This window comes from Amyelois transitella, chromosome 3, assembly GCF_032362555.1.
Source record: "Amyelois transitella isolate CPQ chromosome 3, ilAmyTran1.1, whole genome shotgun sequence".
Lineage (NCBI taxonomy): Eukaryota > Metazoa > Arthropoda > Insecta > Lepidoptera > Pyralidae > Amyelois > Amyelois transitella.
In genome coordinates this window covers 10,637,734-10,662,933 of record NC_083506.1, presented here as the reverse complement: position 1 = coordinate 10,662,933, position 25,200 = coordinate 10,637,734, and the positions used below count along the sequence as shown (strand labels likewise).

The window sequence follows — 25,200 nt, the reverse complement described above, 5'->3', positions numbered from 1 at the left end:
CCACCACAATGTTTGTCAACAGTTGCTAGGTCAGCGATTCTGTGCAAATAATTACGACCCTCATCACGCGCATTTCTGACCCGGGATTTAATTTGGGCTGCTAGAAATAAAAGGCTTTAAAAACATTGCGACGAAATTGGAGTTCTAATGCTACTTCACAAAATTGCTGGTTAGGAAATTGTTCAACTTTTTAGTTGTACAAATTTTTTGTAAATAAAATTCTTGAATTCTTCCTGTATCAAAATAAACATGCTCATAATAGGAAAGAATGAAGCTACAGACCTATTTCGGCGGCCATTTTGCAGGCTATACCGAGGCTGGGCTAATTTGACCCTCGGTAAATCTTCCAAGTGAGAAACGGTTATAACAGTATAAAGCAATAGGCTGAAAATGAAAGGGATTATTTGGAAACTTAAGGAGTGGTTTTACGGCGTCAAAAATTGGTTGAAGCTGGGAACCGCTTTTCCTGATTGGCTGTTCGGCCGGCGGGTTCATTTTGTTAACTTAGGAAGCGCCCGAAGGCTTAAAACGCCTATCATTACTTCTTCGTATTCGAGGCGAGTCCTATCGTTTTCCATCGAACCGTCTAATTTTGAAGCAACAATAAATATCCAATCCCTCCTACCGCTCTTACCAAAGTATTAAACTTTAATATTGTGGTAGTAAATTATCCAGTTTGCAAGTATGAGCATGTGACGATAATATTCGTTTCAGTCTTGGATGCCTAATGGAAAAGTTTATAGTCTGTGCAATTTTGGTGCGTTTTGGGTATTTCAATAAAATACTTTAGTTAAGTTTACGTCAAAACCAATGAACCGAATACTAAACTGAACTGAGGACGTACGGATAAGGACATATGGTATTACTAACTTGTGTTTAAACTTATTACGGAAAACCTAATAGTTTGATATATGCAGTTGGGATTTCGACTGCCAAACATCAACAGCATCAATCATTCAGATCGTCGTTGGAACATGGAAATGCCATGTGATGCGATGGATTTATGCATATAATCGTTCAAATGGCTCCAAATCAGTAAAGCCGCAGTTTTTGAAGAATAGTACATAGTTTGAGTTTTTATTTTGTCCATAAACATACACAGGATTTTTGTTATTTTCCAGCCAGTTGTTTCCATTTTTGTCGTTTTTGTTAACAAACTGTGTTGTTTTTCAGTAAAAGTAAGTGTGTACTTCAATTTATTCACTCAATATTACAAACTCCTCTGTAACGCCTTCGACAAAAATATCCCTAATAGATAACTATTTGCGAGTTTTGTGAATTATTCATTAAAAAGGTATCTGACGTGTTCCTTTCATCTCAATTCCTGATATATATGTACCCACGTCCAGGCACCGTGTGATGGATGAGTATGGAACAATCGGGATTTCTCTTTTTCTCATATCGGTGTTTACTGTTTTCAGGACCTCGTGACGTACACAAAATACGAAAGTCACGGTAATGTCACGCAATTTATTTATATCGCTTCCCTTTTCTGGCCCATTGGGGATGAGACACATGGTGTTTTATTGTTGTTATTTAATGTTCGGCTTTTTTATTTTAAAAAGTTGCGTTGATGCTGGTCTGTAAGTGAAATATAAACAAAAGGTGCTAACCGTTTTTTTTCTGTGGTGGTCACTTAGTTCCATCAAAGGAATTTTCCGCAATTCGTTATTAGTTATCATTGTAACAACAAACTTCTGAAAATTTTGATAACCATTATATAAGCAGGTACCCAAATAATTCCTGTTGATGTCATAAGCAATATTGTATTTGTGACCCATCACTTACCATTTATCAATATTAATTTGCCTTCGTAACGGTGTCAGTTTGATTCATGGATAGTCGGCAATTATCTCGACTTATGAATATTCAATGTGATCATTCATATTCCGTCGATACACTGAGTAGGCTGAACAGGTTTTATTTCAATATTCCCAAAATTATGATGACGTTGTACGAAATAATCATTATCTGCATGTATTCCTATTAGGTGTTAGCCTTACTTTTTAAATCCCGGTGATCTATCTTCCTCATTTATTGTATGATGTGAAATGATTGACAAATACGCCTGTCAATTCCAATTGCGAAATAAACTATAATAGTGTAGACTTCCTCATACTGCTATGCTTTAACTTCGGTTTTAAACTCCACATTGCAGTGAGTAGTACTAGTTGAGCACTTTTTCCAGAATACGATATGAGCCAAAACATAATTTACCCTACCTTTGATGCACTTTATTTATGGTAACCACGCGATGCAACGTTTTTGCAAATATGAATTTTAAATGTTATAACGAGTGGATTAAAAACAAATTCGCCAGTGCAGGTGGACCTATTTGCATAATTGAATATATTATCGTTACGTTAATTTTATACTTTTCATTAAGTATATTTTTATGTATTGCATTAGTTTATTGGTTATGCATTTCGCCATCTCCATACCCTATCCCATATTTCTAGTTCTTGCGGTGTTATTTTCAATTGTAAAGGTCGGTTACTTTGGAGACAGTTCTTCGGAATAAGGTTGCATCTTCTGCCTTATATTTTAAAATATTTATTGTATAAAGAGCGATTCTAAAAAGTAAATTTTATGTATAACATGTTACTTTATACCTTAACCGCAACTAACGTAAAATAAATTTTATAGCCAAGATAAGGTCTTCACTGCTGAGAGCTCCCGCTGAATGATTAAATAGCTTACGTAGTTTATTCAGGCCTCGAGTGCGGTCTAGATATGGGCTTAGGGTTTCCAGAATGTTTCAATAAAGGCCGTGCTTGGCTCTCAGACATGTTCGCCTTCGTTATTAATTCCCGAAGTCGGCTTACATGATGGATCACCCAGCTACACAGAGATGACTGCGCATTTTCACAGATATTATGGAATATTTCCACACTTTGTCATGTGGTAATTGCGCTACTGGGTTTGTAATACATAGTTGAGACTATATAAATTCTTCTTTCTCCTGGCGAAAATCGCCGGACTTACATCTTTGTCTTCACGAAATGTTCTCGTGGTTACCTAGAAGAGATTGCATTATGCAATAAGGCCGCCTTTTGTACATCGCCTTAGCATAAGTTTAGGATAAGTTATTTTTGTTATTATTTATGTGCAATAAAAGTTATTCTATTGAGGAGCCTGGTGTGCGCATAAATACCAATTGCGCAGGCACAGTCGTCAGTAACCATACCATTTCTACTACTATATAGTATTATTAGAGTCTTGTTTGAGTCTTGTGTTAACTGTGTACATGAATTTGTGGTAACTGTTACATAAAAATAACACAGGTTGATATAATTGATAGTAGAATTCAAGTGCCGTGTGGTTCCCGGCACCATTACAAAAGAATAGGACCACTCCATCTCTTTCCCACGGATGTCGTAAGAGCCGACTAAGGGATAGACTTGGGATTCCTCTTTAATGTAAATCCCTGCCAATCTAAGGTCTGCCGCGCCGATGGATGCATGGCTAGGGGCGAGCCTAGTCTCGAGCGTGCCACTTCCGCCATGGGGTTGGGCGACCCCCAGGTAATGGCTAGCCTTACCCTGGCATGCGGGGCTCTGCTGGGGCGGACAAAATTTTTCCCTAGCGTCTCGTGGGAATCGCATGGATGCAAATTTTTTGAAAGAGCACCTAGATGGCGGCGATGGTGTCCGCACCCCATCACGTCTCGTTCCCGGCGGGAGCGGTATGCGGTCTGCTGAAAGCCGCTTTGCGACGATGAATGTAAGAGGAGGAATGAAGGATAAGATTGAGGAAGTATGCCAGATGATGGATGAAAGACGTTTGGATGTGTTGTGCGTGAATGAAACGAAGCGGAAAGGATGCGACGCGACGCAGCACGGCCCTTACACGGCGTATTGGTCTGGAATTTCCAGTACCAGCCGAGGCTGTCAAGGGGTCGGTCTAATTCTTTCTGCACGAATGGCTGAGTGCGTGAATGAGTATGAGTGTGTCAGCCCTCGTCTTCTATGGATTAGGCTGAAAGTTGGAATCACTCGGATCTTCGTTCTAGGTGTTTATGCACCTTGGGATGTGGGTTCGAGGGGTACAACATCAGCAAAAAGCGAAAACGAGGAGTTCTGGAATAGTGTAAGAGAAGTATTGAAAGTTACCAAGCCAAATGAGAAGATTATTATGTTAGGTGATTTTAATGGATGGGTGGGTGTAAAGCGTGATGGATATGAAAAGGTGCTTGGTGCGTTTGGTGACGAAAAGGTGAATGATAATGGAAGAAGTGTATTAGTAAAAAAAAAAAAAAAAAAAAATTAGAAATTTGTCTAGAGTGGGATCTTTTTGTGTCGAACTCAATGTTTCAACATAAAGAGATCCACACCTACACAAGAGTGGAAGGTATTTTAAAAAGTATGATAGACTTTGTGATTGTAGATGAAAGATTGAAGAACAAAGTGCTGGATACCCGTGCATATCGCGGTGCTGGCATTGACTCGGACCATTTACTGGTGATATCCCGGATAAGGGGTATCTTCAATCGCTGGCGGCACAGGGTAAGGGAGCAAACCAGCGCTTTGGAAAGAGTAAAAGTAGAAAATTTGCAAGATATGGATGTAGGTAAGAAGTATATTAATAGACTGAAGGATGAATTTGAAGATTTAGAGGAAATGAGCGATATTGAAGATGGATGGAAGGAATTTAAAAAAAGAATTGTGAAAGTAGCTGTTGAAGTGTGTGGTGTAAGTAGAAGAAGGAAAGGAAAAAATCACAAAAATGCGTGGATGAGTAAAGATGTGCAAGAACTTGTGCGATTAAAGAAGAAAGCATGGCTGGATTTGTTAGCAGCAAAAGCTAACTTAAGAATGCAAGAGGTTATAGATGAAGATGTGAATGAAGCACGTAAGGAATATAAGAAAATGAAAGATTTGGTTAAGAAAGCTGTGATTAGAAAGAAAGAAGAGTATAAAGAGGATTTTGATAAAAGGCTATCAGAAGACTTTCAGTCAAATCTGAAAGTATTCTGGAAATCCGTAAGGTCAGCCCGAGGAAATACTATAACCAGAGAGCTGACTAGGATCAGATGCCAGGATGGTAGCGTTGTGAAAGGAGAAGAATGTGTACTAAAGATATGGAAGGACTATTTTGAAAGTTTATTTGAAAAAAAGGAAGGAAATAAGAAAGATTTCTGCTATAGCGAAGAAAAAGAGAATGAGATGGAAGGCGAAATTGAAATGTTCGAAATTGTGGAAGCACTTAAGAGTATGAAAGCGGGAAAGGCTGCTGGGTGTGATAGAGTGTCGGTCGAGATGCTTAAAGCAGGAAAAGGCGTAGTAGCTAGTCAGTTGTACTGCCTTTTCAATTTGTGTTGGAGAAGCGGCCGAGTACCAAAAGATTGGTGTAAGGCTGTTATCGTGCCACTTTACAAAGGAAAAGGGTCACAGCTGGACTGCAAAAATTATCGTGGTATAAGCCTGCTTAGCGTCGTCGGCAAATTGTATGCTAAGGTATTGATTAATAGAGTCAGGAATGAAACTGATGACAAAATATGGGATGCTCAAGCGGGATTTCGAAAGGGAATGGGATGTACTGATCAGGTCTTTTCCTTGCGGTGCATAGCCGAAAAGTTTTTGGCCAAGAGTCAAAAAGTCTATTGCACATTCGTAGATCTGGAAAAGGCCTATGACAGAGTTGAGAGGAATGAATTGTGGTCAGCACTTTCTATGCATGGGGTGAGCAGTCTCTTAATACGAGCACTGAAATCCTTATATGAGGATTCGAGTGCTTGTGTCAGGATAAACGGAGCGCACACTGAGTGGTTTAAGATTGAGAAAGGCGTTAGGCAAGGATGTGTTGCGTCACCGTGGCTGTTCAACCTATTTATGGATAGCTGTTTGACAGATTTGAAAGAGTCTAAAAGTGGATTAAGGATGAATGAGTTACTCGTCAAATGTCTGCTCTATGCCGACGATCAGGTTATACTGGCGTCATCAGCGGAGGAGTTACAGGAGATGGTAAACTGTATGCATGAAGCTTTAAAAGAGAAAGGAATGAAAGTGAACGTAAGTAAAACTAAAACACTGGTTTTTGAAATGGAGAAAGAAATGACAGCATGTAATATTTTGATTGGAGGAGAAAAAGTGGAGCAAGTGAAAGAGTTTGTATATCTAGGATCAAAGTTTACATCAGATGGCAAGTATGATAGTGATATTGAAAGGAGAGTGAACGCGGGGAACATGGTGAATGGAGCTTTGCATGCCTTTATGAGCAGTCAGAAACTATCCAAAAAGGCTCGACTGGCTGTGCACAGGGGCGTGTTGGTCCCGACATTAATGTATGGGAGTGAAAGTTGGGTATGGCAAAAGAAGCATGAAAGCAGAATAAATGCAGTGGAAATGAGAGCGTTAAGGAGTATGATGGGTGTGAAATTGAGTGACAGGATAAGGAACAGCGTGATAAGGGAATGTTGTGATGTGAAAGAAGATGTAGTTACAGGAATAGAAAAGGGTATGTTAAGATGGTTCGGTCATGTGGAGAGGATGAATGAAAGCAGGTTGACTAAGCAGATATACAAGGAGAGTGTGGAGGGAAAGGTCGGAGTGGGAAGACCTAGACGAACGTATCTTGATCAAATTAAGGACGTCCTGGTAAAGGGTCAGGTCAAAAGTACCCGAAACCGCCGAGCTTGTATGAAGAGAGTTATGAATGTGGACGAAGCGAAAGAAGTATGCAGAGATCGTGGCAAGTGGAAAGAGGTAGTCTCTGCCTACCCCTCCGGGAAAGAGGCGTGATTTTATGTATGTATGTATGTATGTATGTAGAATTCAAGGTTCGTCTTAATCAATATGGCTTTTTTTAGGGTATAAGCGATATTCGGCTTCGGTACCTATTCATGACTCTTGAATACATATGTCGGCATGCCCTTTGTGCTCATGTTCATGCGATATTAAATTTCTGAGGTGTATTGGAACTACGTCGAATTTCGGCAAAAGTGTAGATCACTTAGAAAAGTATTATTGATAAAAAACACGAATGGATTGTTTTAGCTACAAACAAACTTCAAATTCACATACTAAGGTCATGTACACTAAATGATACTATACAGCATATTTTTCTGTAAAAAATAAGTTATTATAAGCATTTAAGTGTTATGGAGTTTAAATATTCATACGACATTAACTAAAGACATATATTTTTAAACTTAACTGTGTTGATTAAAAAGTGAATCAAAAATATATTAAGAAAATAAAATAAGTCTATATATATGAAAAATAAGTATACTATATCCAAACAAATTGAACCACAAGAATTTACAGAGTATATACATTTGTGAACAATCAAAAGGTAGGTCATTTGAAGCTAAATTTTATCTAGTTGTTTTTGACATTTAACCCTATATTCATTCCATACCAAAATAAAAAACAGAATGATAGTTTCGAGGCACAATTTCAACTGTTGGACCGTGTGTCAGATGTGTTTTGCTCCGTTTATTTTTTTCCTTTTCTCTGCGACCTCGTATTGTTTGTCCAACATCTCGATCAAAAATGCGTAACAGAACTTATCCAATAAAAACAAGAATTCAGTTTTCCCATTTTCGTTTTCACCTTTTATTTTTTGCTCTTATTGGATATTTGTACACTTTCACATTTTGTTATACTTACTTAAACAATTGTTACTTGTGTTTTCAACAGCTGTAGATAAATAAATACATTTTTATTTTGCCTGTACAACCAACGGTTTTGGATGTGCGTTAATTGTCTGTCAATAAAAATAAAAAATACATTTTTATTTAGATTTTAAAGTTTAAATATATTCTCGTAAGTGAAACAAGAGGCCGGAACGAATTTGGATATTGTATTTTTGTGCTCGACCATTTGGGATAAATTTTATGCGTACAAAATAGATTTGTATTTGTAGCCCTATCACTCATTCCGTTCTAGATAAAAAAAAAATGAATTTGTATTCGCCGTTTTTATAGTTCGTTACATTGATTTGCGTTTTCAACTGTTGTTTGTGACAGTTTACGGTTTTAATATCAATTTGTTTATGTTGAAGTTTTGTTACAACATTATAAATCTTAAACGGATCTTTTGCCTTTTGTAGCGAGATGATTAAACTGAATTGTCGTGTGCGCGATATAACTAAGACACGCAAAAAATTAAAAAAAAAGATGTTTTATTAGAATATTTCTTTACCAGTTATTCGTACGAATGTTTTTGTATCAGTTACTCGTACCATTAAGAAAAACATTGATTACGAAGAAAGTTTTGTTTGACCTCCGAAGACACAAACAGTCTCATTACAAATGTCTACTATGTAAACATTCATTGAGAGATGATTTAATTAATTTCACTCCTGTTATGGCGGCTGATAAATTGGTCTCAAGATGGTGATTATCCCTCCTATGATAACTATGTTTTTGGTATTTATACTTTAGGAATTTTAATCACTTAATTAATTACTTACTTAATATTAATTAACTTATAATTAATTGTAACGCATCCTCAAGCAATAAACAAAAAAACAAGTAAACAAACAAACACTCCACCTGTGTTATAAATCACGCTTTTAACCTGAAGACAACAAACAACGAAAAAATACATCAGCTGGATAGTTAAATGATGTAATGGATGGATGTTTTCATTATACACATTACCTAAATATTATATTGTTTTTTTTTCAAAATATTCTGTTGAGATTCTTATTTTTAAATTTTCTAACCACAGCGATATTTGGTGCGTTGTGAAAAAATAACAGTTTCGCGGCTGCCTTCTGGCCACTGGCCTCAAGAAAAAAAGAGAATTTAGTTAACCAAGTCTCATTCTCTTCCAGGACATCGACAATCTCATGACAGAAGGCAACAAGTCGCGAACAGTCGCCGCTACAAACATGAACAGTGAATCGTCCCGTTCGCACGCTGTATTCAGTGTGGTCCTGACGCAGACTTTATGTGATGCGGCTACCGGAGTTTCGGGGGAGAAGGTTGCGAGGCTCTCATTGGTGGATTTGGCCGGGTCTGAAAGAGCGGTGAAGACTGGCGCGGTGGGGGACAGGCTTAAAGAAGGGTCCAATATCAACAAGTGAGTATTTGAGATTGTGCCTTGAAAATTATTTATATTTTATTAATATTAACTGAAGTTAAATTGAATAGAGAGTGATTGGTATAGATCAAATGAGATGAAGTATGTCATTGGATTGCCTCGACCTTAGAACTACTAATTTGATTGCTAGAGTTCTCGGTAAATGAAACATTCCCGGGAATCCAATGAAACAGTCGTGATTAGTTCTCGCGAGATGCGCCGTAATCAATCTACAGGGTTTAACCGCGCGGTAACATTGGATTAACTGCTTCTAAGCACGCATTGTTTGTGGAAAGAACACTGTATATATTTTACATGTTAAATGATTTACTAGATGTAAATGCAAGTGAAAAAAGAAACAGCCTTTGCAACTGTTTTTGTATGTGAATTATTTATAGTGTTACTCTCGCACCGGATTGATAATAATTAATGCAATAGTACGTTTTTACCTTGTCTTTTTTTAATACAAACGGGCATAAGAGGTTATAAACAGAAAGAACACTGAAGTTAAATTTAAGGGGGGAATAGTGCGCTTTTTGATAAAGCAAACAAAAGCGTGAGCAGCGCACGCACACCTACCTACCCACCTACCCGTATATCCAAAATTGTGGTTAGCCGTGGAGGGTTGGCTGGGAAATAGTTAATATTATATAGTATTTGTATGTATGTAGCAGACCCAAGGCTCCGAAGCTTAGTGGCAGAGGGTGCTATTGGGAACACGTCATGATGAGAGAGAGAGTCTTTGTATGTAGTGTATATTATATACTAGAAATAGTATATATACCATTTTCTAACCTTGCTTTATCCCTGCAGATCGTTGACGACCCTCGGCCTGGTGATATCGAAGCTGGCAGACCAATCCTCGACCAAACCCAACAAGGACAAGTTCGTGCCGTACCGGGATTCCGTTCTCACTTGGCTGCTGAAAGATAACTTGGGTGGAAACAGCAAGACTGTCATGGTACGTCAAGATATCATACTGTTTTTGAGAAATCATAGTAAATCTACGTTCAAATTACACATATTTATAAGGCAATGCTAGCTTACTGCTGTGAATGTCGAGTACCAAATAATAATACTGCAAGATAGAGAAGTCTATTATTTAGTTTTTATTCTGTGAAGAAATCTTAAGTCTTGTTTTTCAATTATTACCTACTCTAAATATTTTCCGTTTTATAAATCGTCACTGCAATATCCACGATTTTAGGTGGCGACAGTATCGCCGGCTGCCGACAACTACGAAGAAACACTATCGACGCTAAGATATGCGGATCGTGCGAAGAGGATAGTGAATCATGCCGTCGTCAATGAGGACCCCAACGCGAGGATTATCAGGGAGTTGCGGCAAGAGGTCGAGGCGCTCAAGGAGATGCTTAAACATGCTACGGTGAGAGCACGAACATATTTTATAATTTAGGTATACGACATTATATTGTCTTGATCCCACAACGACAACTAAGCATATAGTTCGTCGCTTACATGGCGACCCTGCCAGGAATTCTTTACTACACTATGTTCATACATACATACTTATAATCACGTCTATATCCCTTGCAGTATAGTCATAGCCGACAGTCTTGTAAAGACTGATAGGCCACGTTCAGCTATTTGACTTTAATATATAATTGAGATTTAAATAGTGACGGGTTGCTAGCCCATCGCCTAAAAGAAGAATCCCCAAGTTTATAAGCCTATCCCTTAGTCGCCTTTTACGACATCCACGGGAGATGGAGTGATCCCATTCTTTTTTCTTTTCGTGCCGGGAACCCCAGGGCACACTAGAAAAACTATGTCTACACTATGTCCAAGCCATTAACAACACATTTTTGATGTCCATAATTGGAAAATCTCCAGATTTTTCCTAGAGGTGCTTTGTATCTTTTGGGTTGATAAAAAGTATAATGTTATTGTTGTTTTCAGGGTTCACCGGTGGGCGAGGACGTTCATGAGCAACTAGCACAAAGCGAACATCTCATGAAGGAAATGTCCAGAACTTGGGAGGAGAAGCTTGTTGAAACTGGTACGATATATTTCGTAATTTCGTATTTTTATCATCTCATGGGCAGTATTTCGCCTGATTTAATATACTATCGTTGATACTTTTTTATTTGAATTTTGAATATAAGTTTTTCAAGTAAATTTGAATTTAAGTTCTTCAAGTTATTGACTGTGTTATGTCCTCAGGTCGGATACAAAGTGAGAGACAGCACGCGTTAGAAAAGATGGGAATCAGCGTTCAAGCCAGCGGGATCAAAGTGGAGAAGAACAAGTATTACTTGGTCAACTTGAACGCGGATCCGTCCTTGAACGAGTTACTTGTATACTATCTTAAGGTGCGTATATTTTGTATATATGATGTTCGACTATTGTTACAGAAATATATGATTCTCTTTTATCCGTTCAACTCTCTTAGATACACATTATAAGCACGCCTCTTTCCCAGAGAGATTTCTTGGGAGTGGTACGTGAATTCTATGTCCTTTTTCTTGCTCACATTTCTGAAAAAAAAATAATAATTACAAAAAACTTATTATTATTTTCTACTTCGCAGGACCGAACCCTAGTCGGTGCAGACAGTTCAGCCGACATCCAGTTATCAGGCCTAGGCATACAGCCCCAACACTGCCAATTGCTAGTGGAAGGCGGCGGTCTATACATGGAACCTCTGAATGGGGCCCGATGTTTTGTGAATGGAACCCCTGTAGTTTCCAGAGTGAGGCTGGGACATGCCGACAGGATATTGTGGGGAAACCACCACTTTTTCAGGGTCAATTGTCCGAAACAAACTGGTAAGTCATTATGGCCTAAGCCAAAGGATAAGTGTCAGATCTAGAGATAGCTTAAATAGTAGCAGTAGCTCTTGGAACACGGCGGCTACTGCCTAGAGCTTTTGACCATGATTTCCTATAGCATAAGATTTTAACAAGTAGGTACTAATTTAAATTTAATAAAAAAAATGTTTTTTGAATTAACCGAACCCGAATGTTCAAGAGTTGTCTATACTCTTGAATATTCGGGTTCAAGAGTTGTCAATGGTCATTCAAAGATAAAATTCGCTTTACCTGTGTCATCTGACGCTCTTTACTCTTATTTTGATATATGATGGTCTTTTTTGCTAGTATTGTTATTATTTTTTAGCCGCAGCATCAGAGCCCCAAACACCAGCGCAGCCTATAGACTACAATTTCGCCAGAGATGAGATAATGTTGAACGAGCTAAGCAACGACCCCATACAAACCGCCATCTCGCGGTTGGAGAAACAACACGAAGAGGACAAACAAGGTAAGACACATATGACGCCATTTCTGTAACTTATTTTGCAAAATGTTTTCAGTGAATGTAAGATTTGTTAGGTGTAATGTACATTCTTTATTAATGGATTTGTAGATGAAACGGGTTATTTTAAATCCAAGAACTGTGATATAACTAAAAGGCAGGTGAGAGTAGTCAAAGTAGTCTCAAGTGTGCAAAAATTCTGAGAAAAAATTCAGTATAGTTGCTCGTATAACTCACTTTTTAATCATTAATGCTGATGTAAATTAATATTGTCCAATTTATAATTTCAGTGGCATTAGAGAAACAGAGACAAGAATATGAGAGGCAGTTCCAACAGCTCAGAAATATATTGTCACCGTCAACGCCATACCCGCCATATTCCTATGATCCTCTCAAGTTAGGTAAGTTTGAAACAATAATTTACATATGCAGAACGATAGATAAACTTTACTTAAAAATAAAATCTGACTTGAGGGAAAAAGTTAATCTAATAGAATCTGTTGTTTCTAGTTTGAATTACTTAAATGGGTATATAATAGAATAACAGGTTTAAGGTCCTTTTAACTTTTTATAAGCGAAAGAAACTTTGTTACCAAAATCATGTTTGCACGCACACATGCGCAACGAAGATTATATAAGCTCTTAGACGGCAAAATGAGTTCGCGCCACGCACCCACCCATCTCATGATTTGTAAAACCACATACGTCCAGTGTGTGGTTTTACTCATTCAAGCTAAATTGAATGGACGGATTTTGATGGAATTTAGTGCACCGGTAGAATTTACCACAATGCATAAAATATTACAACAGCATATAAATTTCTTACAGGCAAAATGACGGCATGTACGCCGACCACAGCGGCTCGAGTGGAGCGGTGGGCGGCTGAACGCGACGATACTTTCAAACGATCACTCGGTCGGTTGAAGGCGGATATATTGAGAGCTAACGCATTGGTCCAAGAAGCCAATTTCTTGGCTGAAGAGATGAGAAGGAATACACGATTTAGTGTCACGTTGCAAATACCTCCCCAGAATCTAAGTCCTAATAGAAAGGTGGGTAAAATTTCTGCAATTAAGATAAAGTCTAAATTTAATTCAGCATTGAGTAATAGTGAGATTACCTTTTTGCACATAAATAAAATACACACAATTTAAATTAATAAAAAAAAAATAAGGAAAATTAACCAAATATCTATAATATAACTATTACAAGCCCGTAATATTTAACGGATTCTTACTGGAACTGGCGCAATAAAATCGTCTCCCGCTATACAAGAATTTTTGAGAATTGCAAACAGTCAAGCTGCTAATTCACTTTGAATGACGATAATAATCTTGGTTAGCAAAATTTTCATGGATATAAATGTTAAATGATATATAATGTTACTAGATGTGCTGTTTATATTAATATCACTAAATAGTATAAAGCAAAGTCGCTTCCCGCGTCTGTCTTTCTGTACGTATAAAGACATGCTTAGATTTTTATAACTACTACGATTTTGATATATTTTTTTTATATAATTAATATAGTGATTCAATAGGGAGGTTTATATGTATAAATGCGACACGCGCACAGCCGGGCCGGGTTGCTAGTAACTAATAAATAAATTATCCAACAGCGCGGCGCATTCGTATCCGAGCCGGCCATAATGGTGAAGCGGCCGGGGCGCGGCGGGCAAGTGTGGTCGATGGAGAAGTTGGACAACAAGTTGGTGGACATGCGCGACATGTACGACGAATGGCGTCGGAGGCAGCAGAGGGGGGATGACGTTATTGAGGAGGTACCACTTGTAATTTATCCTTACTCTATTCTATATCTCTCTATCTCGTCTTTGCGTGGTCCCAATTGCAGTTTTCTTTGGAGCCCCAAGTTTGTGTTTGTTTATTCTTCAGTATAGGTAGTTGTTATTGGACTAGTTAGTAAGGCGGAATTAAGCAAATGACACACATCGCCTTCATAACATCTGCTGTCTTTACGGTATCGTTTTTCTGTCGGATTTTTTATAAAAAGATCTTGCATTTTGATTTAAGACAAAAAACGAATCAACGCATCTTTATTTTTACTTGACAGGCACCAGCGGAGAAAGCAGTGGATCCGTTCTACGAGTCGCAAGAGAACCACAACTTGATCGGCGTCGCCAACGTTTTCCTGGAAGCTTTGTTCCACGACGTGACCCTGGACTACCACACGCCCATCATCAGCCAGCAGGGGGAAGTGGCCGGGAGGCTGCAGGTCAGTCATAATTAGACTGTTGTAGCTTCGTGTAAAAATCTAATAAGTTCAGGATCGTGGTAATCCTGGTCTAGGCAACTTAGGCTCCGATTCATACCAGGAGAAATTTTACGTCGTTTTGATGACTTGACATCAACTATTGTAGGCAAAAGTTGATGTCAATTCATCAGAATGACGTATACACCCATGTAAGATTACCTTTCCGAGTCATGTTAACCCTAAAACATAATAAACCTACGTATTAAAACGTTTTGGAATGTATCTGTTGTTCTGTATCATAAATAGTAAACTATATTAATGTGTGCAGGTTGAGCTAAGCCGTGTGGCGGGACAATTCCCTCAGGACAGGATCTGCGAGGCCGCCTCTGACAGTTCGGGGGATATGAGAGATGATGATGACTCCTCCGACTCGGCCACTCAGCAGGTAAGTGTATTCAATCATCACCTTTTCTAACGAAATAAAGTAAATAAATATAATTTAAAACTAAAGCACGCAAGAATTTACATCGTTTCATTTGTGCCACGTATATAATACACGACTGACAGATAAGATACGAACAAGCTAAGAAAATTCCGAGAACGATAGGTACCAGATACCTATCACCAGTGATCCGTCTAGATTGGCGCACTGCACCGTTAACATGTTCTCGACTAATGTGAATAACAACCAATATATATTCTAAACTAGTCACAAACGAGTGAAAGCTGTTATTTATAAATTTTTCATCATTCTATGCTCGTTTGGTAGCGAAGAAAAAATATAGTGTGTGCCAGCTGCTTCTCTTCCCATGCAAAATTTAAACGTCGTCAAGGGATAACCTTGTAAACTTAGGATTCCACTTTTAGGCGATGCGCAAGCAATCTGTCACTATCTGAAACTGAATTTTATCAGTAAGACATACAGCTGAACGTAACCTTATTTTCGAGATTGCGTATTCTGTCTACTCCGTAATGAATTAAGGTATGATCACATATATATGGTTGTTGTATGTTTTCAGGTGACAATCCGCGTGGTGATCAAGCAGGCGAGCGGGCTGCCGCCGTCGCTGTCGCACTTCGTGTTCTGCCAGTACACGCTGTGGGGCGGCGCCGAGCCCGTGGTGGTGCCGCCGCTGGTGAGCGCCGACACGCCGCCCGCGCCGCCCGCCTCGCCGCGGCACGCGCCCGCCGTCAGCTTCCGGTTCAACATGAAGCACGACCACACGCTGCCGCTCACCGAGGAGTTTATTGAGCATTGCGCAGGTGATGATGCTTTTGTGCTTTTTGTAGTAATATATTGCTTCTTTTTTTTTTGTGATGTACAATCGAAAGAGGTAGTAGTAGGAAAAGATGCTGCATAGACAAACTACAACCACTCCGCCAACATTGTAGCGGTTCAGAAGAGCTAGGTTTTTGTCTCATAGGGCCAATCAGTTAAGGTGTTATCGCCTATCAGCCTTTCTCATTAATATAACATTGATTACGTATAACGAAGGCACTTAAGAAAATCATACTAACTTCCGTCACTTTTTTAGGATATAATAAGTGTTGGGCATCCTGGTTTTCTTATCCGGTCAGTAATTGAAAAGAATATTGACGTTATGATTGAACATCATTACAAATTTATAATTTGTCCGACAGAGGGCGCCTTATCCATCGAAGTATGGGGCCACCGTTCGGCCGGTTTCAGTCGGACTCGCGGCAACTGGGAGGTGGAACAGCAACAGCTGGCGAAGGCGAGATCGCTCGCCGACCGCTGGGCCGAGTTGACTCGCAAGATCGAGCTGTGGGTCGAGATACACGAGCTCAACGATCAGGGCGAATATGCGCCGGTTGAAGTGAGTTTTTGTTACCGTATATATATGATCTAGCTGGTGTGATCCCGATTGTTAATATTATAAATGCGAAAGTAAGTTTGTTTGTTACTTTTTCAAGCGTTGTATACTGAATCAATTAAGAGTAGGCGCGGCGGAAATACGAAAAAAACATAGCTCCACATTAATAATTTATTAAAAATATCTAATCAAGAAAAACTCTGGCTAAAAGTAGATAACTTTGCTGCCAGACTCACCTGCGCTCATCTCACATTATAATCCTATCAAGTATCCTGCGCTTCAACACTAATCTGCATTATGGAGGCTACTCATGGGCTGAGCTTTGATGATCTTCAAAGAACATTCCAAACAAGAATGCAGGAATATGAGGACAAGCTGCTGCAGATTGCTTCAGGGACTTCGCCAAGACATCCTGATTTATCATCGCTTGCACGTGAGTTCAGTGATTTTAGGAAGTTTGTCTTGCAATCATTGTCTGTCATTAAATCGCAGATAGATTTGCTCTCTCTTGGTCAGGACAGACATGAAACCATGATGCGAAGAAAGGTACTGATGCTACATGGGGTTCCAGAGAAAGAAAATGAAAATGTCCAAGATTCTGTCCTTCACATACTTTGCGACAACATGAAATTGGGTAGTGTTGTAAAAACTGATTTAGCGGTTTGTCATAGGCTGGGTTCCCGTCGTGGCAGGATCCGACCGATTATCGTGCGTTTTTATAATATGGATTCTAGAACTCTTGTGTGGGATAGCAAAACCACTCTTAAAGGCTCTGGTGTTACGGTATCCGAATTTTTAACCAATGCCCGGCATAAGGCATTCATCACCGCACGTCGCCACTTTGGTGTGAGGAATTGCTGGACCGTCGAGGGAAAAATCATTGTCTTGCTCCCTAGCAAGTCTCGTCATAAGCTGGAGTCCCTCTCCGAAGTGCAAGCCCTTATTGCTGCCCATCCGATTGCTGAAACAAGTTCCGATGGCAAAGAGACGGGCCCGGCAGTCACTCGCAAGCAAAAAGCTGGCTCCAGTAAGGCCCCTGTGGCCCCTAAAGCGAGCAGATTGCGTGGACGTGAGTGAATGACCGGTATTATTGTTAATGGGTTTTTCTGTGGCCCAAGGTGGCGGTACATTTATTGTTCACATCTATGTAGGTATTTCTTTAATTTTCTTTTTTGCATATCACCCTTACCTCTATTTTAAATATTAATTTTAAATAAAATTTACTGGTTATTGTTATAGAAATTCACTGTCACACCTCACAGTCTGTTATTGTCTGTCATGTTTTTAATCCAATTGTCATTATCATGATTGTCATTCACCTGTCACCTTGGACTAACAATTACTGCCACTGTCATTTCTGCTGTGGAGTTGTCATTGTCATCAGAGTATAATTATTAATTGCTGCGTTTTGTTCCAAGCCATAATATTTGTAGCACTTTTTCTTTGTTTCTCTTTTTTTCCTTAACTTGTAATTCTTTTATATTTGTAAAAATTTTGCGGAACTGTAATTATTAGATTTTGTGAGTAGTGAGCAATGGGTGAGTTTGGCGGGTAATTTATTGCCTATTAATATAGTCACATTATTTATTACTATAATATTATTATTATTTTTTTGTTAAATTATTAATATTTTGTTAATTGTCTTTTTATGGATATTAACGAGAGTTATTTTTCTTGCTCGTCTTCTTCTTGTAGTTTTCTCAGTGCGGATACGGATTTCACACCTGGACAGCTATTATGCGATGATCTGTCTAGGATTTTTTCTGACTATCCTCGAAATTTTAATATTGTACATATAAATGCACAAAGTATCCTTGGTCATTTCCCAGATTTCGTAACCTCTTTTGATTGTGCTCATTTAGATGCAATACTTGTTTCGGAATCTTTCCTAAAACCCTCACTACATTCTTCTCTTGTCGATTTAAATAATTTTAACCTTATTCGCAATGACAGAGTTGGTGCAGCTTGTGGTGGTGTCGCTGTTTACATCCGAAATTCAATTCCCTATAAAATTCTACGCAGTTCCCCCTCCACTTATTCAGCAACTGCTGAATTTATTTTCCTTGAATTGAATATGCTTCACGCTAAAATACTTCTTGCGGTATTTTATTCTCCTAGTCTCCATATTAATTATTTCAGTACATTTGATTCTCTTTTAGATGAACTTCGTCCCATCTATGAACACATTGTTATAATGGGTGATTTTAATACGTGTCTCATTAAAAACGATTCTCGTTCCCTTCAAATTCAAAACATTGTGTCTTCTTATAACTTGAATATCTTACCACTTTCAACAACACATCATGCACCGGGCATCGTCCCATCCCTGTTAGACCTTATAATTACCTCTTCTCTTGACAATGTCGCCTGTCATGGTCAACTTACTGCTCCGTTTTCACATCACGATCTCCTTTACTTATCATACCTGATTCGTGCCCCTAAGCGTAAGTTACAGTACCGAACTGTCCGAAATTTCAAGGGTATTGACGTGGAGGCATTGACTAGGGACTCATTGACCATTGATTGGACCTTAATTTTCAATGAGAATAATATAAACAATAAAGTTGAAATTCTCAACACCATGATTCTCACATTATTTGACAGCCATGCACCATTGCGTCGTGTCAAAGTAAAACATAAACCTGCCCCTTGGCTTACTTTGGAAATTAAGGAGTGGATGGCACGCAGGGATAAAGCAAAACGGCGATATAAGAGATGTCCGTCTGAACGTAATTTGCAGTTTTACAAGATGCTTCGCAACCGGTGTAGTCGTTCATGTCGTGACGCCAAGAGACGTTACTTCCACGAATCGCTTGTGAATCGAAGCCCTGCCGAGACGTGGAAATTTTTGAGGTCTGTTGGTGTGGGAAAATCCTCTTCTTCTACTTTCTCTCATTTTAACCTTAATGATCTCAATAAACATTTCTCACATCCCCCTATAAGTTTAGATCCAACTATTAAATCTGCTACTCTCTCCAAATTATTAGATATACCCACCCCCACTTATCCTGCCTTTGAGTTTTCTGCAGTTCTTCAAGATGACGTCACTAAAGCTATTCAACATATTTCTTCTGATGCAGTGGGAAACGACTTAGTATGCTCCAAGATGATCAGTTTACTTTTACCCATACTACTACCAGTACTAACTCACATCTTTAATTATTCATTTTCATCGGGTACGTTTCCTTTGGCTTGGAAGCGGGCTAATGTTATACCATTGCCAAAAACTTCTAATCCTTCATCCTTCTCTGACCTTCGTCCTATATCTATTTTACCATACCTAAAGTTCTTGAACATCTTTCACACAACCAGTTTTCTTCATTTCTCTATAAAAATAATCTTATTAGCCCATTTCAATCTGGTTTCAGACCTGGACATAGCACAACCACCGCTCTAATTAATGTAACGGACGACATCCGTTGGGCAATGGAAAATAAGTCACTCACTTTGATTGTGTTACTGGATTTCACTAGTGCATTTAATTCTATTGACTTTGACGTTTTGTTGGGCGTGCTGCGGTCAAGTAATATCTCTCCCTCTTCCCTATCATGGTTTGATTCATATCTTCGCGATCGATCACAGCTTGTCCGTGTTGGTGAGTCGGTTTCTGATTGGTGTAAACTTAGTGCTGGTGTGCCTCAGGGCGGTATACTCTCGCCGTTGCTATTTTCGGTATTTATAACATCAGTCTCTAAACTACTGACATGCAATTATCATCTTTTCGCTGATGATTTACAAATATATTGTCATTTTAAAGAGAAAGACTCCTTGACAGCCATTGCGGAGATGAATGCGGAACTTGATCGGGTTTCTGAATGGGCGAAGTGTTATGGTCTCTTGGTTAATCCTGTCAAATCTAAGGCTATGATAATTGGTAGTTATTATATGTGCAATCAAATCAACATTGATATACTGCCAAGCCTGTACTATAATGGTTCTCCAATTGAATTCACCAAATCTGCAAGGAACCTTGGTCTTACTATAGATTCAAACCTTAACTGGTCGGCCCATATTAAGGAGGTTAGTCGTAAGATCTACTACTCTTTTCATACTCTAAGATGCCTTCAATATTTCCTACCTTTTCAAACAAGGGTCTCTCTCATGCAGAGTCTGATTCTTCCTATTCTGGACTATGCTGATGCGTGCTATCTTGATGCCACAGAGGAGCAACTGGATAAATTGGAACGGTTACAAAATCTCTGTATCCGTTTCATTTTTGGCTTAAGAAAATACGATCATGTTTCCATTTACCGCACTAAGCTGAAATGGCTTCCCATTCGCTTTCGTAGAAATACTCGCATTCTCTGTCTTCTTTTTAATATTTTATTTAATCCCGCCTTTCCTTCCTATCTTAAAGATCGTTTCTCTTTCCGTCATTCGTCTAATTCTCCTTGCAGATCCCATTTGCGCACCATTCTTACTATTCCTACCCACAAGACTTCCTTCTACTCTTTCTCCTTCTCTACTCATGCTGTACGACTGTGGAATTCCTTACCGCATGATATTCGCGATTCCCAAACTCTCTCTTCATTCAAACGACGAGTTAAAGACTATTATCTCTCCAAATAGACTTATATATATTATATATATATTGGTATGTTTATGTAGTTTATTACTGTCATTTATTTAAGTACTAGCATGTATGTTTAGTTAAATATGTTAAACGTTATTTATGCACACGCCATACCGCTCTAAAATTCATCTTTCCTCTCATGGGTCTACTGGAAGAGATTTCTTGTGAAATAAGTAGCACCTTTGTACTAGAATTATTGTAAAAAAAAAAAAGAGTTTAGAGGGTAGGATATAGGCTTTTTATCCTGGTTATAACTATAATTCCCGTACGAATTGCGCAAAATCTGATTTTTTTGTTCGTTGGGAGCGCTAAATTCGCGGGCGTTATTTAATTGATTCCGGAGCATACGTAACAAATTTTTCGTGTCGCATCCATGGGGTAACTAACAGACGGCCGTTTACCTGTACGCTACTAATTATTTTAAGTTATTTGATATGATGATTTGTTGATGCTATCCCCAGGTGGTGCCCCGCGCGGACATGGTGACGGGCGGCGTGTACCAGCTGCGGCAGGGCCAGCAGCGGCGCGTGGCGGTGCGCGTGCGGCCCGCGCTCAACTCGGGCACGCTGCCCATCATCTGCCAGCACGTCGTCAGCCTCGAGGTCGGCTCCGTCACCGTCAGGTTGGTGGAGCTCCACGGCTCTTGTATGCGACTGGAAGAGACACCTCTTAGCTCTTGTATGCGATCCTCTGGATGACTGGAAGAGACATTGCTTGAAGTGATAAGCCCGTTTTTGTACTATTACGTACATACATATGGTCACGTCTATATCCCTTGCGGGGTAGACAGAGCCAACGGTCTTGAAAAGACTGATAGGCCACGTTCAGCTATTTGGCTTTAAGATAGAATTAAGATTCAAATAGTGACAGGTTGCTAGCCCATCGCCTAAAAGAAGAATACCAAGTTTATAAGCCTATCCCTTAGTCGCCTTTTACGACATCCATGGGAGAGGGATGGAGTGGTATTTTTTTTTATTTGTGCCGGGAACCACACGGCATAATACCACCACACATTGTACTGTTTTATATTTGTAATGTTCTCGTTTATTGAAAAATAAAATAATTTCTCACTCAATTTACATTCAGTGATGGCATGACTAGCGAAGCGTTTTGCGTATCGTCAAATCACTCTAAAAAGGGGTGCAGAACATAGGATGATTGTTTTCATAAAAATCATAATAATTAACGAACAAAAGTGACGACGTTCGAGATGAGATAAAATGAATGCTCTCTTCTTTACAGGTAGCTGTGTCATCTACTGGTTAAATTGCGTAAAAGTGGCCTTAAAAGAAAATTTCATGTGATAAGGTTTTTTATTTACAGATCTCGACTACAAAAGCCATTGGATTCGTATCAAGAGGAAGATTTGGCCGTGCTTCGGGAGAGATGGAGTGACGCTCTCGCGCGGAGGCGACAGCATTTGCATGCGCAATTACAGGTACAAATCTCTCTCTTATCTCTGCGTGTGTCTGTGTGTAAGGAAATGTGCTGAGATCGTGGCAAGTGGAAAGAGGTAGTCTCTGCCTACCCCTCCGGGAAAGAGGCGTGATTTTATGTACATATGTATGTATCTCTGCGTGTTCCCGGTCGCAACCTTCACAAGTGTTTCGGGGCCCGGGGTCCGCCTTGCGCTAAATCAATAATTCATAAAAGTACTTTTTGGTAACAAATTGCATGTGTTTCTTTGCAGAAATTGGTCAACATGTCGCCATCGATGAAAAGCGAAAGGGATATGGAGAGGGAACAATCACTTGTAGAACAATGGGTGTCTCTTACCGAAGAGAGAAATGCTGTAAGTAATCATTTTTAGGTTTTTGTGCCTAAGTAATAAAAATGAGACCCTGTTACTAAGCTTCCGCTGTCTGTCTGTCACCAGGCTGTATCTCATGAACAGCTGAACTTGGCCTTTTAGTCTTTTCAAGACTGTCGGCTCTTTTTACCCCGAAAGGGATACAGATGTGGTTATATTTATATATAGCTATATGTATATGTGTGTAATATAGTGCAGGCAGTGTCATATGGTTCCCGGCACCAATACAAAAAATAATAGGACCACTCCATCTCTTTCACATGGATGTCGTAAAAGCAGACTAAGGGATATGCTTACAAACTTGGGATTCTTTTTTAGGCGATGGCCTAGCAACCTGTCACTATTTGAATCACAATTCTATCATTAAGCCAAACAGCTGAACGTGGCCATTCAGTGTTTTCAAGGCTGTTGGCTCTGTCTACCCCGCAAGGGATATAGACGTGACCATATGTATGTACGTAATAGTACAAAGGTGGGCGTATCTCTAAGCAACCTGTCATTATTTGAATCACAATTCTATCATTAAGCCAAATAGCTGAACGTGGCCATTCAGTCTTTTCAAGGGAGATAGACGTGACCATATGTATGTATGTGTAGTATAATGAATGTATAACAGGTGCTGGTCCCGAGCCCCGGCAGCCCGATCCCGGGCGCGCCGGCCGCCTGGAGCCCGCCGCCCGGCATGGAGCAGCACATCCCCGTGCTGTTCCTGGATCTCAATGGTGAGGCATATCGTAATCAGTATATAGAGATATGAAACTTCAGCTGTTTGTATTTGTAAAGTCGAACACGTCAGTGTTAACGGGACTGTCGGCTCTGACTATATATATATTACGTTTAAAAATGTAAATTATCGTGTGACATATGTTGTATCACAAATATTGCACTAATTAACGAATCGTAAAAACAACCAATTGTAATAGCTTGATAGCATTAGTTTATTACATGAGATTCAATTCAGCATATGGAAACATTCATAAATAGTTGTCAAATTTTAATTTATTTGAATTTTTTGCGCCAATATGATAAAACAAAAGCAATTTTTTATACTACATTAAATGCTTAAAATATGCAATGCTTTTCGTATACGTACATACCGTTGTACAAACAAATATATAATGTTTTTGTATTTATAAACACCTGTATTGCCAACAGCCGACGACCTGACCACCCACCCATCCGGCGAGGAGGTCACCGTGGCGGGACTTCACTCGATCCTGCCAAAAGAGCATGGAAACAAATTTTACGAGCTACAAATACTGCATCATCACGATAAAGATGTGTCGGCCATTGCATCGTGGGATTCTTCGATACACGACTCGCAGTATCTCAATCGGATGACTGAAGGTGGGTTTGGTCAATATAATTACTCTGTATCATATTTCTTAGTTATATTTCGAGACCCAGGTCCGTTTAATTTGGGTAGTATATTTTTGATGCAAGCGTTATCAGTTATTCGTTTAAAATGTTGAAATTGAATTTTGAAGTATGTCATCATAGTCATATCATGTTGCGTGTCGCATAGATTTTACTCAAACTTGGCCCGCGTATTGCAGGCGAAGATCAGCGGTTCACACAATCCAAGAGGATCGACAAACACACTTAGTTTTGAAGATAAAAAGTCTCATTCTATTGTGTTAATTTAATGATTTTACTTACAGCCAATGAACGCGTGTACTTGATACTGAAAGTGACCGTACGACTGTCTCACCCGGCGCCAATGGATCTCATACTAAGGAAACGACTGGCTTTGAATATTTATAAGCGACAGAGCCTAACAGACAGGATACGGAAGAAGATTGTGAGGTAAATATTAACTCTAGGTATATATTAGTATACGATTGTTCTGAAAATAATATTGTAAATTGACGTTCGGTAAAAATGCTGCAGTGTAATTTGTCTCGCCGCTTCTTCTACTCATGCGCTTTGGAAGCGGTAGTAGATATAATTAGACTTAAGTTATGTTGACGTCAATAAGTGATACCGTGTATCCAATTTTGAAAATTAATCTATTCAATTATAAATATTATTTTATTAATTAACCACAACACAACGTAGCGGCAAAAGTAGTCGCGGGATTGGAATAGGATGAATTAACAACCTGTTTTTCTCTTTACTACATAACACATTTCACTTCGATATAAAAAAATCCGCGAACTAACCCCACGATTGATATTTACCTTAAGCAGTGACATTTACAGGAGCGATCAGCTGACGCATACGGGCGTCACGTACGAAGTTGTGTCGAATATTCCGAAAGCTTCGGAAGAATTGGAGGAGAGAGAAAGCTTGGCACAGATAGCCGCTACTGGCGAAGAGGCCAGTGCGGCCGATGGCGAGACTTATATTGGTGAGTTTTGTTCATTTTGTACTTCTTTCTTATCCGCTAAAATTTCTCAAGGCTGTAGAAGAATTAGAGGAGAGAAAAAGCTTGGCTTCAATATATAAGGCTTTCTCCCCGGTAGC

The 25,200-nt window shown here is 39.2% G+C and overlaps 1 protein-coding gene across 2 annotated transcripts in view; it reads left to right on the top strand.

Moving 5' to 3' along the window:
• The window catches only part of LOC106129815 (kinesin-like protein KIF13B), a 115,077-nt gene that overhangs the window by 73,702 nt on the left and 16,175 nt on the right, over nucleotides 1-25,200 (top strand). Inside the window, exons 6-26 of one of the 2 annotated variants that reach the window (XM_060952570.1) lie at nucleotides 8,782-9,029; nucleotides 9,843-9,990; nucleotides 10,237-10,416; nucleotides 10,950-11,049; nucleotides 11,214-11,362; nucleotides 11,581-11,818; nucleotides 12,168-12,311; nucleotides 12,596-12,706; nucleotides 13,134-13,357; nucleotides 13,924-14,085; nucleotides 14,376-14,537; nucleotides 14,845-14,961; nucleotides 15,536-15,779; nucleotides 16,158-16,354; nucleotides 21,386-21,546; nucleotides 22,248-22,362; nucleotides 22,615-22,716; nucleotides 23,351-23,456; nucleotides 23,890-24,081; nucleotides 24,396-24,540; nucleotides 24,936-25,084. In XM_060952570.1, the coding sequence (XP_060808553.1) occupies nucleotides 8,782-9,029; nucleotides 9,843-9,990; nucleotides 10,237-10,416; nucleotides 10,950-11,049; nucleotides 11,214-11,362; nucleotides 11,581-11,818; nucleotides 12,168-12,311; nucleotides 12,596-12,706; nucleotides 13,134-13,357; nucleotides 13,924-14,085; nucleotides 14,376-14,537; nucleotides 14,845-14,961; nucleotides 15,536-15,779; nucleotides 16,158-16,354; nucleotides 21,386-21,546; nucleotides 22,248-22,362; nucleotides 22,615-22,716; nucleotides 23,351-23,456; nucleotides 23,890-24,081; nucleotides 24,396-24,540; nucleotides 24,936-25,084 (3,394 nt within the window). Of the gene's footprint in view, nucleotides 1-8,781; nucleotides 9,030-9,842; nucleotides 9,991-10,236; nucleotides 10,417-10,949; nucleotides 11,050-11,213; nucleotides 11,363-11,580; nucleotides 11,819-12,167; nucleotides 12,312-12,595; nucleotides 12,707-13,133; nucleotides 13,358-13,923; nucleotides 14,086-14,375; nucleotides 14,538-14,844; nucleotides 14,962-15,535; nucleotides 15,780-16,157; nucleotides 16,355-21,385; nucleotides 21,547-22,247; nucleotides 22,363-22,614; nucleotides 22,717-23,350; nucleotides 23,457-23,889; nucleotides 24,082-24,395; nucleotides 24,541-24,923; nucleotides 25,085-25,200 lie in introns of both variants that reach the window. The other variant, XM_060952564.1, reaches the window with a different exon arrangement.